Source organism: Cervus elaphus, chromosome 25 (genome assembly GCF_910594005.1).
Source record: "Cervus elaphus chromosome 25, mCerEla1.1, whole genome shotgun sequence".
Classification (NCBI taxonomy): Eukaryota; Metazoa; Chordata; class Mammalia; order Artiodactyla; family Cervidae; genus Cervus; species Cervus elaphus.
In genome coordinates this window covers 16,976,151-16,995,805 of record NC_057839.1, presented here as the reverse complement: position 1 = coordinate 16,995,805, position 19,655 = coordinate 16,976,151, and the positions used below count along the sequence as shown (strand labels likewise).

At 38.9% G+C, this 19,655-nt stretch overlaps 1 protein-coding gene across 4 annotated transcripts in view; it reads left to right on the top strand.

The window, feature by feature from the left end:
* NLN (neurolysin) overlaps nt 1–19,655 on the top strand; it is a 97,413-nt gene that overhangs the window by 51,815 nt on the left and 25,943 nt on the right. For all 4 annotated transcript variants that reach the window (XM_043887698.1, XM_043887701.1, XM_043887699.1 and 1 more), the window contains 6 exons: nt 527–634; nt 2,079–2,181; nt 3,029–3,189; nt 7,026–7,161; nt 9,720–10,086; nt 18,765–18,966. In XM_043887698.1, coding sequence (XP_043743633.1) covers nt 527–634; nt 2,079–2,181; nt 3,029–3,189; nt 7,026–7,161; nt 9,720–10,086; nt 18,765–18,966 — 1,077 coding nt within the window. The remainder of the gene's footprint in view (nt 1–526; nt 635–2,078; nt 2,182–3,028; nt 3,190–7,025; nt 7,162–9,719; nt 10,087–18,764; nt 18,967–19,655) is intronic.

Below are 19,655 nucleotides of genomic sequence, written 5' to 3'. Positions count from 1 at the left end.
CTGGAAGCCTTTTGCTAGTGTTCTATCCAGCTGTCCCTGTTTGGTATGTTGGAGTCCTACAAGAGAGTCCTACCTTCCATTTGTGCGGAATTTGCCCATTATTTCTATTCTTGCCTCTCAAGTGGAACCAGGTTAGCAAACGATAGAAAATTAAATCCAGATGCTTTGTGATAAGAAAGATGTTTTGTGAAAAAGACCACTCAGTCATAAAGAACACTCAGAATGAGATTATGCAAATATTCCTATTATCATATTTTCAAGTGGTACAGCACACTTGATTCTGATGCAAGGCAGGGAAATTCTGGTTAGCTTTTTATTTCATTTTTTCTGTTTTAAATGAGCAGAAGCAGCTCACTAAAGCATAAAAGAACTTAGGTTTTCCAAAAGGGCTGCCTCATAATCACCTGTGTGCTTTCACAGCCCACCAGAGATGATGAATAAATTTTACTTTGGCCTCATAGTTTATAATTTACCCATACACTATTGTAACAGAAATGAAAGAGGTTGTCACACTATTTAATTTCAGGAAACCTGTGATCTGGAAAAGATAAAACCTGAAGCCAGACGATACTTGGAAAAATCAGTTAAAATGGGAAAAAGGAATGGGCTCCATCTTCCAGAACAAGTACAAAATGTGAGTTTATTTCTTTTAATTAGAAAACAAAAGAATAAATTTTTTTAAATGCAATGAAAGGACAGGAAATTGGGATACACGTGTTTGTAACGTGGAAAATAACTCATAATACAAATGAATTTACAATGTATTTGGTAGTCAATGATTTTAAATTCCACAACTCCTATTAACCGCGTGTTGACTGTCAAACAGCTGATGACTTAATTGTTCTTTAATTCTGTGTGGATTTTATTTGCTTTATGTGTGCCGGGTTTATCTCCCCCCATTCTGCTGTACATCCTCTGATAGCAAGTTCAGGCCTTAGTAGTCAACTTGTATTGTCATTTCTTTATGCATACAGAGATAGGGCACTGGTAGTAAAATCCTTATGATGGAAAGTTTTAAAACCAGCATTTTGGAATGAAACCCTCTGAGTAATATACGCACCATAAAAATGGAGAGATTAGCTTCTCAAACGTTCTCCTTTGTCTAATACCCAGTGAGATCTTTCAGGTTCAGAAGCTCAGCTACAGAATTAACGCATTCTTCAGGATAGGAGGACACTGCACAGTATGTGTTAAGTCAGCAGTCTCAACTTTAGTGTGCATCCTAATCACCCGGAGGGCATGTTAAAGCTCTGATTTTACAGGACCCGCCTCCTGAGAGGGTGGGCTTCAGCAGGCATGTGTGGGTCTCCAGAGTGGGCATTCCTAACAAGTTCCCAGGTGATGGTGATGCTACTGGTGAGAAGCATGCTTTGAGAAATTGTGTGGTTTATGTAAGTTTTATAATCTAGAATTTTTAGAAGAGTGGGACAGGTTAATAAATTATCTCATGTGTTTTCTTGTGATTTCCTGCCTATTGCTTTCTTTGATCTCCCACCTAGTACTTTCTGCTCCCCCCCTAATCTAGTACTTCTTATACAAATGTTAGGGCCCATAAATCACCTTTATTTGCAAATGCTGTATAAAACTAAAACATAGCCTGTTTTCCTAAGGAACCATGGAATTAATTACTCGGTTCTTACCGCTTCATTTACTTCAGTACCCAATACTGATTTACTAAATTAAATTTTTGGATTGGAAAAGATTAAAAGTGTTCATTATCAATAGGCTACCAGATTCATTCATTTACTCAGCAGCTAGCTACTTACTGTAGATGTACCATATGCCAGACTCTGCTTTCACTATACCTCCTAAATATATTTAGTTCTTAAAAATTTATGCTTGATGTCTAACACATTACCAGGATTACCTTTCTGTACGTATTACATACAGGTTCTCATGGACACAATGTAGAAAATTGCAGAAAACTGTATTATCAGGCATATCTCTAAGAAAGTACTTCCTGAGAGTTGGGTACAGAACCTAGTCTTCATATAAAAGTGAAGCTTCCTTGACTGATGGAAATAAGAATGAAAGTTGCATTTTATTGTTATTGTCCTGTATTTGTATCTTTGTTTCAGGAAATTAAAGCAATGAAGAAGAGAATGAGTGAGCTATGTATTGACTTTAACAAAAACCTCAATGAGGATGACACCTTCCTTGTATTTTCCAAGGCCGAACTTGGTAAACCTTTGTTGTTTTTTTAAAATAAGTCCATAATTTAGACAAATAATGTCACCCCACAGTTTACCAAATCAAAGTTAAAAGAATTCTTTAAAAAATGTACCTTCTGCAGAACCCACCACCTCTTGTAGAAAAAGCACAAGCAAACCACACCTAACTTTTAGGCTACAAGAATATATACTGTTTGTAGAGACAGTCTAGAAGAAATTTTATAATCTTGCTTGACAATTCATGCTGGTGTTTAACAGCCTTCAGCACTTTAAAAATTTTTTGCCTCACAGTGTCCTCTGCATTGTAACTTAAACTGGCATTTTGTTGCTGAGTCGTGTCTGAGTCTTTTGTGACTCCATGTACTATAGCCCACCTGGCTGCTCTGTCCATAGGATTTCCCAGGCAAGAATACTGGAATGGGTTGCCATTTCCTTCTCCAGTGGATCTCCCCGACCCAGGAATCAAACCCACATCTCCTGCATTTGCAGGCAGATTCTTTATCACTGAGGCACCGGGGAAGCCCCTGTCACTTAAACTAGCCTTTTCTTATTTGTTACAGATTTGCACGGGGAGGTGGGGGGGTGGTGCTTAATTTTGCCTGCTCTTCATCAAAATGCCGTCTGTGCAAGTGCATTGAGGCCTGCTCGTATTTGGAATTACCATCTCCCAGGCCACCGACCTCTAACCACCACCCCATTCCAGTAACAGCAAAGCAATATTATGAGGATTGTCATTATTTTACTTGAATTTCAATTACTCCACAAAATCCCTGGAGCTTCTTAAAGGCACCATGCCAGTGCTAAATAAACCAACCATGAGTGGAAAAACTGATGTGTGAGAAAATGATTTTTTGCAGGTGCTCTTCCTGATGATTTCATTAACAGTTTAGAAAAGACAGATGGTGACAAGTATAAAATTACTTTAAAATATCCACACTATTTTCCTGTCATGAAGAAATGTTGTATACCTGAAACCAGAAGGAAGATGGAAATGGCTTTTAATACAAGATGCAAAGAGGTATTATAAATGTTTGCCTTTCCTTTGTTTTTACGGAAGATGTTAAGAAAAGGGTTTGCTCTGTTCGCCAGTGTTGAAGTTAGCTCAGAAGTGGCTTCCGATTTTTCCATGTAAACATGTTTGTGTGAAGGTCATGCCTCCTAAATCCTCAGACTTACAAGGCTTAGCTTTTGGCTTGTTTTTTTGGCAACCTTCTTAGTGTGGCCATAGGTTCAGCGGTTCTAATATAGATTGAATGGGTTACAGAAGCTAATGGTCGTATTCTTCTTCCAAGTCAACAGTCCAGGGCTGGTGGAATAACTCTCGTCAATAAGTGACTTCTAAGGCCAGTTTGTCACCATTTTCAAGCCTGTTGGGAAGTGGGAAAATAAAATACAGAGCAAGCATCTTTAAGAAGGCCTGAAAATGACACATGTCAACTCTGTTCACATTCCATTGACCTAAATTCCATCGTATAACGGTATCCAACTGCAGGGGAGGCTGGGAAGTAGAATCTTCAGTTGATAGCCATTTGGTCAGCTAAGGGCACTCTATTACTGAGAGGAAAAAAGGAAGAATTAGAAATGAATTCAAGGAATCAGCTAGCCAGCTCCACCAAACAGTCTGCCTCTCTGGCTATCCAAATAATCATGAGTACCCTTTTTTCTTTCCCCCACACAGAAACCATTGACCATGTGTCAGATCCCAACCAGTTAACTGCCTTTAGACCAGAATCTCTGAGTGTCATACAGTCTTCCCCAATTATAGCTTCTCATGACCTGGCCACCTGTGAAAGGGTGGAATACTTGCCTGGCCCGCTCAGCTCCAACACACACACACCCCCAGTGGTAGAATAGGAACAGAAAACCACACTAAAGACTCCCATTTGAGAAAGGAAAGAGTGGGAAACAGCAGGCCCAGACCAATTCTCAGGAACAGTCTGGCAGAAACTGTAGGGATTTCGAGCTCTGTGAAGTTTCCCGGGATCGCCTGTTGGACTTACTTGGGTCTCCTTTGTAGCAAGAATTCCTTTAGCAGTTGTATGCGGTGGCCCCTGGTTTTACCTGCAGGGAATTCTTTCTTGTCCATTATCCTCCATGACTGTATCCTAGATGGCTACTGGTATACATTCCTACTGATGCCAGTTTGAAGTCTGAGGGGTATTTTTGTAGGCCAGGCTCACTTATCTTTGGTAATAAAATGCCCTCAGAAACTTAATAGTTTTCTTTTCTCTTTGCGCACAACCAGATTCGTGTTAAAATAACAATATCCAAACCTGCCAAATTTTTTCTCATATGTGGGCTTCTATACGGTGTCCATCCTCTGGTCCTCAATCTAACAGCGTCTGCTTCAGGGCCCTCCAAAACCATAGACTTGAGGAGGAAGGCAGCACCCTCACCGCTAATCATAGTTCAATAGCGCTGAGTGTCAGGAGGACCGAGCAATTGCCTTTCCAGTCATCTGATGCCCCAGATCAGGGGCCATGGGCAAAATTCTCTTAGCAGGACTCTTTTCCCTCTGTCTTTGCCAACTGACCAGTTCTCACTTGAGCTCATCTCTCTTGTGTAATCTTTCCAAAAACAGCACATATCAACAAACCTACACCAACATTATTCGTTTTCTCAAACAATTCCCGCAGAGCTAAGACTTGGTAGGTGACTGGCTTGCCTTCCAAGTTATGGTGAGCAACAATTTTTTAACAAATGTTATCTATGGTATACTGAGTATTACCAGCTTCCTACATGACAGCATCTGTGTCCTCACCTTCCATTCCTGTAGGTTTTTCATTTCTGTTAGAGCAGCACTCTATTCCTATGTTTAGTCTCTGTGGGTGTCAGGGTACAGGTTAAACCGATGTACAAAGTCAGCCGAAAGCACAGTGACTCAAATAAGATAAAAATTATTTTTCTTCAGGAAGGATTAATGGATACCAAGGGCCAGGGAGACTGGGAGATTATTGTTACCAAGTTTCTGTTCAGAAATGTCTTAGAAACAGATAGTGGCAATGGTTGCGTAACAATATAAATGTAATTGGTGCCATGAATTGTACACTTAAAAATGGGCTAAAATGGTATATTTTGTGTTGGGTGTATTTTACTACCTTTTTTTTAAGGTTTATATCTCTTGCAACTAACATACAAAGGTGAGTGGTCCAGAGCTGGAAGATAGCTCTGCTGTCCTTAGTGTGTGGCTTCAAGGTCATTGTTCTCACTTTCAGTTCACAGCTAGCAAGACAGAGATCTATAATGACCCAGAAATTTCACTCATCACCTCATTTATATTCTGTTGTCCCATTGTGTATCACGTGGCCACAGCTAGTTTTAAGAGGGGCTGGGAAAGGGAGGCAGGTGACCATGTACCCAACAAAAGCTCAGAGAATTGTGCTACTAAAAGGAAGAAGGGGGGAATAGTATTGGGGAAAAATTGGCAGTCTAAGGAGACTGGAAAAGGTGAAAGATTCAAACTAGGTAACTTTAGAACTTATGTTTCTCATATCCATGTTTCCATTCTAGTTTTAAAATAATTATAATGCATAATTATGTGGTGTTTGCTCTTGTACCAGGCATTTTTCTCTGTGCTTTATTTATATTCTCCCTTGAATCTTCATAATCACTCTATAATGTAGCTACTTTTATTATGTTCGTCTGCCAGATGAGAAAACTGAGGCTTAGGAAGATTGAGTGACTTGCTAACATTTCGACAACCAGTAAATGGTGGAGCCAGATTTTGGTAGTGTGATCTTCCTTAGAAACATGTCTATAAATGATGATTTAATAGCAGTTTTTCTTTGACCTCAACACTTATTTCCTTTCTCTGGGAGATTATTTTTTCCTTTATTGTTAACAAAACAATAAAGCAGTATCACTATTTGCATTTTAATACAAATAAAATATGTAAAACGTGTGTAATAATTTGAGAAAATCCCTAAAACATTTTTAAGCTTAGAGTTCTGTGGCATTAAGTATATTCATATTGTTATGCAGCTATCGCCATGTATCTCCAGAACTTTTTCATCTTTCCTGACTGAAATTCTGTACCCATTGAACACAAACTTCCCTCTCTCCCCACCCACCAAGCCCCTGGCATGTATCATTCGACTCCTGGTCTCCATAAATTTAACTACTCTAGGAGCTGCATATAAGTAGAATCATACAGTGATTATCCTTTTGTAACTAACTTACATCACATAGCACAATGTCTTCTAGATCTGTCCATAATTTGGCATATGTCAAAATTTCTTTCCCTTTTAAGGCTGAATAATATGTAATATGCACTATATTTTTTTAATCCATTCATCCATTGATGGACATGTAGGATGCTTCTACCATTTGGCTATTATGAATAATGCCACAGTGAACACAGGTATACAAATATCTGTTTGAGTCTCTGTTTCCATTTCTTTGGGATGTATATCCAGAAGTAGAATCACTGAATCATGGGAATTCTTTGTTTAATTTTTTGAAAAATCATAATACTGTTTTTTATAGCAGCTTTACCATTTTACATTTTCATTAGCAATATACAAAGGTTCCAGATGTTCTACATCATCATCAATGCTTATTATTTCCCTTTTTTTAAAGGGAAATAAATTTAACAGCACCTAAAATTTTGTTAGGACCCTCATTGCTATCTCCTGAGATTTAAAAAGTCAATTATAATTTCAGAAATAAAACTGGATCATGAATCCAAAAAAAGTCTATAACACTGAAATGGAATAACTTACTAGTTGAGATGTCTAAAAATATTTGACAGTCTTACCAACCTGAAAGTAATGTAATAGCCCTTCTTTTTAGTGCTTTGGATCCAGTTAATTATTAACCTTTATTTTGATTTTTATTGTTGTTGTTTCTTACTAGGAGAACACTGTAATCCTACAGCAGCTACTCCCACTGCGGGCCAAAGTAGCCAAACTGCTCGGCTATAGCACACATGCTGACTTTGTCCTTGAGATGAATACTGCCAAGAGTACAAGGCATGTAACAACCTTTCTCGGTTAGTCTTCTTTTCTTAATTTCTCACATGTCCCTGTTTCTTCTTTTTTTGTGTGTGTGACTATTTTGCTGCATGGCACCAACTTGACAGAGGGCCTCAAAACCTAACATGCCCTTGAAAATATTATTTTTCATTCATGCAAGAGAAATGTATTGATCACCTGTTATGCATTAGATACTGTACTTGGTTCTAAGGTTTGCTCATGGTTTATATTTTGGTTATAGTCCTTATCCTTGCTTCATTCTATCTGTATCTTGATGGGGATTTCTGTATTAATTCCTAGCAAGATACCTAGAGACCTACAAGAAGATTAGCCTTTGGCTTTATTCAGTATCACTAGGTGTTTGTTAGTTACAGCATGGCTGCTTATGAATTTGTGTGAAATAAGCTGACAAAGAGGACAAAAATGACAAGTAGAACATACAGGAACAAGAATATTTTATGTTCCAGAAGCCACTTGTTAATATATAAAAGAATATAAAATAATAGGCATCAAAACTGTTATTTAATAACTGTCTTCACATTCATTTAAAATCACTTTTTCATCGGTCTTTTTAAAACCACAGTTCTTGTGTCCTTGACATTTAGTCTCTGGCACTCTGTCACACTTACTCCTCTTAATCTCAGTGTCGCTATTCCAGCAGTCACTGATTTTCTCTTTCATTTTAGTGAAAATGGTTGAATAACATAACCATTGTAAAGATACTAATTTTTGTTTTTATCTTCTCTTGTCAGAGTTTACCAGAGTATGATTTATTTTTCAACTTTCTCTTTGACCCCATTCAGACTTTATTTACTTCTAACTACTAGTATATAATTTTATTAGCTTAGTTAAGTTGGAGATGATGAATAATGTATCAAGATCTGCATTCAGCCTGAAATTTAGACCTCTGTGTTCTCAGTGGCAATACCTTGAATTACTAATGTATATGCTGGCATCAGATATAACATGTAGCAGGTGTGCCATAAATAGTAGCTATTCATTATTATATTATTCATTCATGAGACATTTATAAAATAACTGCCACTAATGGAGGGTATGCTACATGGTTGGACGATAGAAAAGACTAAGATGAGGTTCTTTTCTTAATGAACTTTCCGCTGAGTGGAAACGATAGAAATGTGACCCGGTAATTGCCATATGTTCTGATGTATTTTACACAAGAAAATTGCTCAGGGAGTTGACAGCTTTGGCGAGAATGTTTCCCTTAGTGGTGGCGACTGTACACACTGAACATTTTCCTTAATGAACTTAATTTTTGAAAGCAGTTTCCCCTCTTTTTTAAAATTGGCATATTCCTGTCTGATTCTCTCACAGGCCTAATCAGAACGACATCTCTCTCTGTATCTGCCATGAGTTTCCTCTTTTCACCTCACAGCCCTCCTCAAGCCTCTGCATTCACTCATTATGGGTATGCTTCCCAGACGTCCACATCCCTTATAGAGCCAACATTTTTTACCTTACATACGTAACAAACTGTGGAGACCAAACACATAATAAAAGCATACTGCTTTAGCCAAATACAGTGAAATAGTCAAAAACTGACCATTAAATTGCAGTGTCCACCTAAAAAGTAGAAATGCTATGTCCGAATAGACCTTCTTCATAGGAATAGTGGAGAAGGCAATGGCACCCCACTCCAGTACTCTTGCCTGGAAAATCCCATGGACGGAGGAGCCTGGTGGGCCGCAGTCCATGGGGTCGTGAAGAGTCAGACATGACTGAGCAACTTCACTTTCACTTTTCACTTTCATGCACTGGAGAAGGAGATGGCAACCCACTCCAGTGTTCTTGCCTGGAGAATCCCAGGGATGGTGGAGCCTGGTGGGCTGCCATCTATGGGGTCGCACAGAGTCAGACACGACTGAAGCCACTTAGCAGCAGCAGCAGCAGCAGCATAGGAATGGAGTAGTTATTAACTGAGTCCGTGACTGTCAAAGGAACTGAGCAGTTTCCAGTAATTCCAATCGTAGGTCACATCCGATTTGTCTTCCCTAGCTCTGAGTAGCCAGCAGTGCGGGAGACACAGGAGACTCAGGTTTGATTCCTGGGTCAGGAAGATCCCCTGAAGTAGGACATGGCAACCCACTTCAATATCTTTCCTAGAAAATTCCATAGACGGAGTAGCCTTGCAGGCTACAGTCCATGGGGTCACAAAGAGTTGACACAGCTGGGCACATGGAACAGAACAGAGGAGCCTAACCTCACCGAAAAATAATCATGTTCATGAAGAGTAATTTAGTTTCACTATCACTTCGTTGAGTTCTGTGAGCTAAATTTCAGCTTTGTTGATGCTGTGAGGAAGTTGTGGCCTGATTTAGGGGGTGCCCCCCCCAAAAAAAGAGAGAGAGCCATAAAATAAATTACCCTGAAGAGAACAGCAGTGCTGTCATAATGAAGCCTGCTTTCCTCTCTCCCCCCCTTCTTTTTCCTTCTCCTTCCTTCCTTCCTCCTGATTTGACAAAGGAGGAAGCACCATGATGAGCTACTGGTGGTATGTATGGTTATGCTGGCTCCCAAGAGCAATGGATTGCTAACTTTACCCTCTTCCTCACAGATGATTTAAGCCAGAAATTAAGACCCTTGGGTGAAGCAGAACGAGAGTTCATTCTGAACTTGAAGAAAAAGGAATGTGAAGAGAGAGGTTTTGAATACGATGGGAAGATCAATGCCTGGGATCTCCACTACTACATGACTCGGACAGAAGAACTCAAGTACTCTGTAGACCAGGAGACCCTCAAGGAATACTTCCCAATTGAAGTGGTCACTGAAGGCTTACTGAGCATCTACCAGGAGTTGTTGGGACTTTCATTTGAGCAAGTGACAGATGCTCACGTTTGGAATAAAAGTGTCACACTTTACTCTGTGAAGGATAAAGCTACAGGAGAAGTATTAGGACAGTTCTACTTGGACCTCTATCCAAGGTACTGAGGATCACAGTGGTGAAGGGACCTTAGAGATTCATCTCCTACCCAGATTGAGACTCTTGTCTTTCATAATTCTCATACGTGATTCCTAGTAAAGGGATTAAAAATGTGGGCTCTGAAGCCAGAATGTCTAGCTCCATCACTTACTAGGCAAGTTACTTAATTTTTCTCTGCCTCAGTTTCCTTATGTATATTATAGGTCCTATGGGAATGGGATGGGAATATCAATCATACCTGCTTTGTAATGTTGTTGTTAGGATTGAAATGGTTCATTACATGCAAAGATTTTAGAAGACTGCTCAGAACACAACAAGCGCTTGATAGGTGTGAGCTACTTCCATCATCACCATCATGATCATCTAGTTTGTGTGCTGCATTTCTTAATTTACTTATTTATTTTTATAATTAGATTCTGGTTTTTTGTTTTTTTTTTTTTACTGTGCCACATGGCTTGCGGGATCTTAGTTCTCTGTTCAGTTCAGTTCAGTTCAGTCGCTCAGTCGTGTCTGACTCTTTGCAACCCCATGGACTGCAGCACGCCAGGCCTCCCTGTCCATCACCAGCTCCCAGCACCTACTCAGACTCATGTCTGTCAGGTCGGTGATACCATCCAACCACCTCATCCTCTGTCGTCCCCTTTTCCTCCCACCTTCAATCTTTCCCAGCATCAAGGTCTTCTCCAATGAGTTGGTTCTTCGCATCAGGTGGCCAAAGCATTGGAGCTTCAGCTTCAGCATCAGTCCTTCCAGGGAATATTCAGGACTGATTTCCTTTAGAATGCACTGGTTGGATCTCCTTGCAGTCCAAGGGACTCTCAAGAGTCTTCTCCAGCACCGCAGTTCAAAAGCATCAATTCTTTGGCACTCAGTTTTCTTTATAGTCCAACATTCACATCCATACATGACTACTGGAAAAGCCATAGCTTTGACTAAACAGACCTTTGTTGGTAAAGTAATGTCTCTGCTTTTTAATATGCTGTCTAGTTTTGTCATAGTTTTTCTTCCAAGAAGCAAGTGTCTTTCAATTTCATGGCTGCACTCACCATGTACAGTGATTTTGGAGCCTAAGAAAATAAAGTCTCTCACTGTTTCCATTGATTCCCCATCTATTTGCCTTGAAGTGATGGGAATAGATGCCATGATCTTAGTTTTCTGAATGTTGAGTTTTAAGCCAACTTTTTCACTCTCCTCTTTCATTTTCATCAAGAGGCTCTTTAGCTCTTCTTCGTTTTCTGCCGTAAGGGTGGTGTCATCTGCATATCTGAGGTTATTGATATTTCTCCTGGCAATCTTGATTCCAACTTGTGCTTCATCCAGCCTGGCAGTTCACATGATGTACTCTGCATATAAGTTAAATAAGCTGGGTGACAATATACAGCCTTGACGTACTCCTTTCCCGATTTGTAACCAGTCTGTTGTTCCATGTACAGTTCTAACTGGTGCTTCTTGACCTGCATACAGATTTCTCAGGAGGGTGGTATTCCCATCTCTTGAAGAATTTTCCACAGTTTATTGTGATCCCACACAGTCAAAGGCTTTGGCATCATCAATGAAGCCAAAGTAGATGTTTTCTCTGACCACAAATCAAACCCAGGCCCTTGATAATGGAAGCACAGAGTCCTAATCACTGGACTGCCAGGGAAGTCTCTGCATTTCTTAATCTAAAATTGACCTCAGAACATTTATTTTTCAGGTACTCTGCCAATACTCTTAGACGTGTCAGCACTCCCTTCAGTCTGGCTGAAAGGCAGCATAGTATTAAGGAACAGGAAAATCTTGGCAGTCGTTCAAATTTGAGGTGGAATGCTTGAGTGACATAACCTTTGTGGGTCTCTTTATCCACCTCTGTAGTACGGGAATGATGTTCCCTTTTCAGGATTGTTCTGTACATTAGATTATTCAATCAATGGTAAGAATTAAAAATATTATTATTATTATCTTTGTAGCGTGTTGTAACTATGGACGTCACAGTATTTCATCAGACTTGAAAGGATTTAGGTTATTCTTTGTGGGCTGCCTTCCAAAACAAAAACCACACTGTTGCAATTTTCCTAGATCAGAGTAAATAATAGCATATCTCTAGATCAGCAACACATACAAGTTCATAATCTACTGAGAGGTGGCTTCAAGAAGGGGCTGGATAACTCCTATCAGCCAGACAGGAGGCAGAGTTGTCTTATCCGACTGCTTTATGAACTTTCTTTCACTTCTGGTATGATCTAAAGATAAACGCATGTCAGATGTGGATGTCTGTTTTTAATTGAATGATGTCAGGATATATAGTTTGAAGCCAAGAATTCTTCAAGGGGAAATCCTTCAACATCGGAGCCTCCTATAACCGTGCCTCAGTTTGCCTTCTGCGGCCAAAGGTAGTAGTTCTTGCTGACCATCCTGCTGTTCCTTTGTCCCAGATATAACTGCCGTCTTCTGTACTCAGAGATCTGGTTATTACTACCAGCACTTGTGTGGGGACCAGAGAGTGATGTTCGAGTGATATTCCATGAGGGTAATGACCTAGTTAACAGTCGCTTTCTGTCACCTGACATGCTTGCTTCTCGTTTTCTTTGTCCACTTGACTCAAAAAGAGGATATTTGTAGTAGGTTAGGAAAGATCAGTTTCCTTTTTTTTTTTTTTTATCACATATCAATTTTAATTCATCAAACCCTGAGATTCTCAAGCAATAGAAGAAACAAAAACTCAAATAGTTCCAACGTAAGAGTGCCAGGTAAGGGCATCTTTTTAAATCACCGTCCTTTTATAAACAAAATGTAAAGATGTAATCTTGGAGTAAGGAAACCTCTGAAATTAAGTGAATCAAGTTTATTTTTTAAAAGGAAAAATTAAAAGCCCCTCAGTGGCACTGATTTTTAAATTAGTAGCAGTCTTTATGGCTTTTCATAATGGACCAAGAGGTATAAAGTATACCACGATAAACACTTTCCAGATTACTTTAGTTCATTTTCCCCTGTTAAAAATAATATTTATAGATCTGTTTGCCTGTTTAAACAATTGAGTCTAACTACATGAAATCATTGTAGAAACACTGATTGGCCCTTTGAACATCCAGAGACTGGCTGGCTGAAAATGCTATGAAATTTAGTGCATGGTTTCCGGTGTATATGTCCATGGATTCTCTTCCTTCCTCTCCGCTTCTGTCTGCCTTCCCTTCCCATTGCCCTGCTCGCTCCTAGCTCAGGCTTGATCAAGTTCTTTTTGTTGTTGTTGACTTACTTCTACTTATTTATTTCAAATAGATTTTATCTTTTAGCGCCCTTCTAGATTCACAACAAAACTGACCAGAAAGGACAGACATTTCCCATATATTCCCTGCCCCCACATGTGTATAGTTTACCCCATTATCAACATCCCCCACCAGAGTGGTACATCTGCTAACAACTGATTAACCTACATTGACACATCATTATCACCTAAATTATATTCAGGTTCACTCTTGATGTTATACTTTCTTTGGATTTGAAAAAGCATATAATGTCTATAAACCATTAGAGTATCATACAGAGTAGTTTCACTGCCCTAAAAATCCTCTGCTCTATCTATCCATTTCTTGCCCTGCCACACCAATCCCTGGAAACAACTGCTCTTTTTACTTTCTCTGAAGTTTTGCCTTTTCTGAAATAATGTCATATGTGCTTAGTTACTCGGTAGTGTCTGATTCTTTGCAAACCCATGGACATTAGCCTGTCAAGCTCCTCTGTCCATGAGATTTTCCAGGCAAGAATACTGGAGTGGGCTGCCATTTCCTACTCCAGGAATATCATATAGATGGAATCATATAGCCCTTTCAGATTGGCTTCTTTCATTTAACATTATGCATTTAAGGTCCCTCCATGTGTTTCATGGCTTAATAGCTCATTTCTTTTCTTTTTAGCACTAAATAATATTTCATTGTCTGGATGTACCACAGTTTATTCATTCATCTACTAAAGGGCATCTTGATTGCCTCCAAGTTTTGGCAATTATGAACGAAGCTGACATTAGCATCCTTGTGACATAAGGGGCTTCCCTGGTAGCTCAGTGGGTATAGAATCCACCTGCAATGCAGGAGACCCCGGTTTGATTCCTGGGTCAGGAAGATCTGCTGGAGAAGGGATAGGCTACCCACTCCAGTATTCTTGGGCTTCCCTTGTGGCTCAGCTGGTAAAGAATCCACCTGCAATATGGGAGACCTGGGTTTGATCTCTAGGTTAGGAAGATCCCCTGGAGAAGGGAACAGCTACCCACTCCAGTATTCTGGCCTGGAGAATCCCATGGACTGTATGGTCCATGGGGTCTCAAACAGTCGGACATGACCGAGTGACTTTCTAATTCTAATCTAAGCATCCTTGTACAGGTTTTTGTGTGGATATAAATTTTCAGTCCCTCTGGATAAATACCAAAGAGTGCAATTGCTATATTGTTTGATAAGAGTATGTTTAGTTTTGTAAGAAACTACCAAACTGTCTGCCAGAATGGATGTACTATTTTGCATTACCACCAGCTATGAATGAGAGTTTCTGTTGTTCTACATCCTGTTAGCATTTGGTGTTGTTGGTTTTCTGGATTTGGGTAATTTTAATAGGTGTGTAGTGGTATCTTGTTTTAATTTGCATTTCCCTGATGACATATGGTGTGGAATAACTTTTGATATACTTAATTACCATCTCTGTATCTCCTTTGATGAGGTGTCTGTTAAGGTCTTTGGTATATTTTTTAATCAGGTTGTTTATTTTCTTATTGATGAGTTTTAAGAGTTCTTTGTATATTTTTGATAACAGTCTTTTATCAGATATCTCTTTTGTAAATATTTCCTCCTAGCCTATGGCCTGTCTTATCATTTTCTTGACAGTGTCTTTCTCAGAGCAGAAAATTTTCATTTCAGTGAAATCCAGCTTATTAATTTTTTTTCTTTCATGGGTTGTGTGTTTCTTGCATCTAAAAAGTCATTGCCAAACCCAGGGTCATCTAGATTTCCTTCTGTGTTGTATTCTAGGAATTTCATAGTTTTGCATTTTACATTTAGGTCTGTGATCCATTTTTTGAGTTATTTTTTGTGAAGGGTATAAGGTCTGTGTCTAGACTCATTTTTTTTGCATGTGGATGTCTAGTTGTTCCAGCACCATTTGTTGAAAAAAATTGTCTAGCCTTTGCCTTTTGTCAAAAAGAAGTTGACTATATTTATAGAAGTATATTTTTAATTTCCAAATATTTGGATATTTTCCAGATAGCCTTCTGTTATTTCTAGTTTGGTTCTGTTATTGTTGGAGAGTGTACTTTATATCTTTTCAGTTCTTATAAATTGTTTTGATTTATGTCCAGCATATAATTAGTCTTGGTGAATATTCCATGTGTACTTGAGTATTGTTTTCTGTTGTTGAGTTGAGAGTTCTACAAATGCCAGTTAGGTAAAGATAACCGATAATGTTGTTCAGGTTTTTTGTATCTCAGCTGATTTTCTCTTGGCCTGTTCAGCTAATTACTGAGAAAGGAAGCCTCTGACTGATTTGTCTGTTTCTTCTTTCAGTTTTATCAGTTTTTGCTTTGTGCATTTTTTTAAATTGAAATATAGTTGATTTACAATGTTGTGTTAATTTCTGCTGTGCAACAATGTGATTCAATTATATATATTCACACATTCTTTATATATATATATATGCATTCTTTCTTTTCTATTATGGTTTATCATGGGATATTGAATTGCTTAATATATTTTGAAGTTCTGCTTTTAGACATATACATATTTAGAATTGTTATATCCACTTAGAGAACCGTCCCATTTTTCAGTACATAATGTTCCTTATTATCTTTAGTAATATTCTGAGTTTACAGGTATTTTCGTTTAATGCTTTAAAGGTGGCATTCCATTGTCTTCTGGCTTGCATAGTTTCTGACAGGAGATGGCTGTAATTCTTATCTTTGTCCTACTACATGCAATGTGTTCTTTCCCTCTGACTGCCTTCAAGATTTTCTCTTTGTTCATCATTTTTAGCAGTTTCATACACTTAGGAATATGGGATTTTTTTTTTCCTGGTTCTTTGTTTTGTGTTTGTCTTCCTTGGTGTTCTCTGAACATATTGGATTTATGACTTAGTGTCATTAATTTTGGAAAATTCTCAGTTATTCTTTTGTTTTGTTTGGATTTTTTGGCCTGTACTGCACAGCTTGCAGGCTCTTAGTTCCCCAGCCAGAAATTGAACCCAAGCCCTTGGCAATGAAAGCGTGGAGCCCTAACCACTGAACCGCCAGGAAGTCCCCTAATTTTGGAAGATTCTCAGCTATTCTTCAAATATTTCTTCTGTCCTCTGTCCTCCTTATGAAACTCCAGTTACATATTTAGTAGGTCATTTGATATTGTCCTATAAGTCTTGATTCTCTGTTCTTGTGTGTGTGTGTGTTTATATGTTAGTAATTTCTCTTGACCTATCTTTGGATTCAGTGATTCTTTCCTTGGCTGTAAGAAGTCCCTCAATGAGACTATCACAGGCATTCTTCATCCTTATTACTGTGCTTTTCACGTCTAGCATTTTCATTGTATTCTCGTAGTTTCCAGCTCTCTACCAAAATTATCCTTCTGACTGTGAAGACTGTCTACCTTTTCCTCAAGAATGTTTAACATTTAACAATTTATTTTAAATACTCTAATAGCTCCAACATTTTTGTCATATGAATCTATTTTTCTTGCTCTTTTTGCCTCTTGACATTGTGTTTTTTCCTTGTGTCTTCATATGCCTTACAATTTTTTTTTTTAAGTCAGATATCTTATATAAAACAGTAAAAACTAAGATAGTCTTTATACCTAGCAGTGGGCACATACTTGCTAGGCCTTTAATGTGAGTGTCTGATTCATTCTATTTAGTACTGGAGCTGGATTTGGGCCTTGTTATTGCTATGGTTAACCTCAGTGAACCCAAAGCTTCAGCTCAGATTCCTGTATGTGTTTAGGATGAGAGCTTATTTGCCAGAGTTTTTTTTTAGTCTCTGTTCCCCACGCAATGTGAGTTTGTCCATGTGTTCTGTGCTTTAAAGAGGTCTCTTTTCATGCTCTTGCTCCTCTCCTTGCAGTAGACTGCTGTTACTTATTACTGGATTCCTATTAGCCTTGTTAGGGGAGTGTCGATTCTGTTGTTCAGATTAAAGGTCGGTCTTAGGAAGGCTCTGGGTCCCTGGGTGTTAGGAGTGGGCCTGTTCAGTGAATCTGCCCCATCCTCAGCTGTAGGTCTGGGCCGAGGATGTTTTCCTGCCCCAGCTTCAGAGTAGAGTTTTTTTGTTTGTTTGTTTGTTTTTCTGTTACCACCCCTCAGTAGCAGTGAGTTTTTAGCAGTGCTCTTAAGGCAACAGTGTTTCTTGCCTTTAAGGTCCAGGCTCATGTTCTCTAGGAGGAAGATGAAACAGACCTGGGCAGGGCTCCCTTCCACCGGGCCAGCGTCAGCACTGATTCTTTCTCAGCGTTCTCATCCTGCCCCTGACTTTTTCATGTGTACCCAGTAAGATCTGTGGAGAAGACCTTGCAAATGGATGCAAAATTTCCCTTATCTAATAACTCCTAGTGGTTCCCTACTTTTGCTGATCCACCATCAATCTTTATCAATTTGTTAAAAATTCTCTTACTGGTGTCTACAGGTTAAAAAACACACACATACACACAAGCAAAAAAAAAAAAGTGCTTGCTTCCTTTCTCTCTATCCTTGGAGGCATCTGTCTTAGACTGCAGGTTGGTTGCTCTTCAACTTTCACTTTATGGTGGGTTCAAGAAAAGTTGTGATTTGCAGGTTGTCCATCATGTTGCTGTAAGAATAGGATCAATGCCCTGTTCAGCTTGATTCTTAATCAAGCTGTTTCTTAATGGGAAGCTGTAAAGAGACTAGTTTGTTTTTGTTTTACCTGAATAACTTCAGCAGGAAAAAAACAGTTATGAGTCAAGAAAAGTTAATACAGAAAAAGACTTAAAAATCAAAACATCAAACTAAACTTAAATGTATTTTAGTGCTCTGAGCAAAGAAAAGAGGAGGAAACCTATTCCTATAACAAAGTCTAACAGCCCTTAGCTTCTGGAGAGATCATCACAGATATCACATTGTCCTAGCATAGATGACTTTATAGTATAATTTATGCTTTTTTTCCCAGGCTAACTAAAACCATTGTTTCCAAAAAGGCCTGTCTGGTTTATAAAAGGAGCTCATTTAATTATGAGTACTGATTTTCCCCTTATTGAATAAAAGAACAACTTTACTATCTGGATTTTAGTTTTTATCAGTTTTTTTAAATCAATTTTAATTTTAAGGAAAAAGTGCCTAGTAAGTCAAACTCTGTATCTTTTATCTCATATTTGCATCAACGCTATTTAGTGTTTAATGAGTCCATCTTTGAAGACGAAAAGCAGGAGCACGTTAAATTGGACGTTCAGCTATACCCTATTTGAGGTATATATTAATTCTTACATTAAGATTTCAACACAAGAAATCTTGGAAATATACCTCATATCAAGTGATAGTGGGTTTTTTGTTGTTCTTTTTTCAATTTTCATTGTTTCATTTTGACAGAACGTTGACCTGCTTCATAAAAGGTGAGTTAAATGTTTCAAAGCATCTTCTGTTATCAAAAGACTGAGAGAGGCCATGCCAATGTTGTTGCTAAAGAAGAGTGTGTGAATCTCACCAACTGTGCTTCTGGTCCCTTAGGGAAGGGAAGTATAACCACGCAGCCTGCTTTGGTCTCCAGCCTGGATGCCTCCTGCCTGACGGGAGCCGCATGATGTCTGTGGCTGCCCTCGTGGTGAACTTCTCACAGCCACTAGCAGGTCGTCCCTCTCTCCTGAGACACGATGAGGTGAGGACTTACTTCCATGAATTCGGTCATGTCATGCATCAGATTTGTGCACAGGTGAGTGCTTGTTGTTTTTTTTTTAATGGTAAACCTACTAATTGCTTTTCCAGAATTTTTTTTCCCACTGATGTCAGATTTCTCAACTTGTTTCTTAGCATGTTTTTCTCAGAAGCTGAACATGTTCAAAAATGTCATAGGCCTTATACAAAACCACAACATTTTTCTGGTTGTGTCCTCTTTCACAACATATTTTTACTGCAAGATCCAGCCACTGATGAAAGAGCTTCATTGAATCCCATCCTGTGGTGTGAGTGCATGCGTGCTCAGTCGTGTCTGACTCTTGCGACCCCATGGACTGCAGCCTGCCAGGCTTTGTCTGTGGAATTTATCAGGCAAGAATACTGGAGTGGGTTGCCATTTCCTTCTCCAGGGGATCTTCCCAACCCAGGGTTCAAACCCTGCATCTCCCTGGTGTTTCCTGCATTGCCAGGTGGATTCTTTACCACTGAGCCACCTGGAAGCCCCACCCTTTGGAAAAAGAAAGAAAACTATTGTTAAGGAAGGGTGTCAGATTTTTTTTTTTTCCCTTTTAAATCTTTTCCTCAGAGGAATTTGGTGTAAGCTTCAGAGATAAACTGTGCTATAATCTGTCTCTTTTGCTTATTAATGCTTTGTTTAGTTCAATGGTTTTCAATCATCCAGACTTTATACTCCTTTTTAAATAATGAATAATTTCTTATACCATC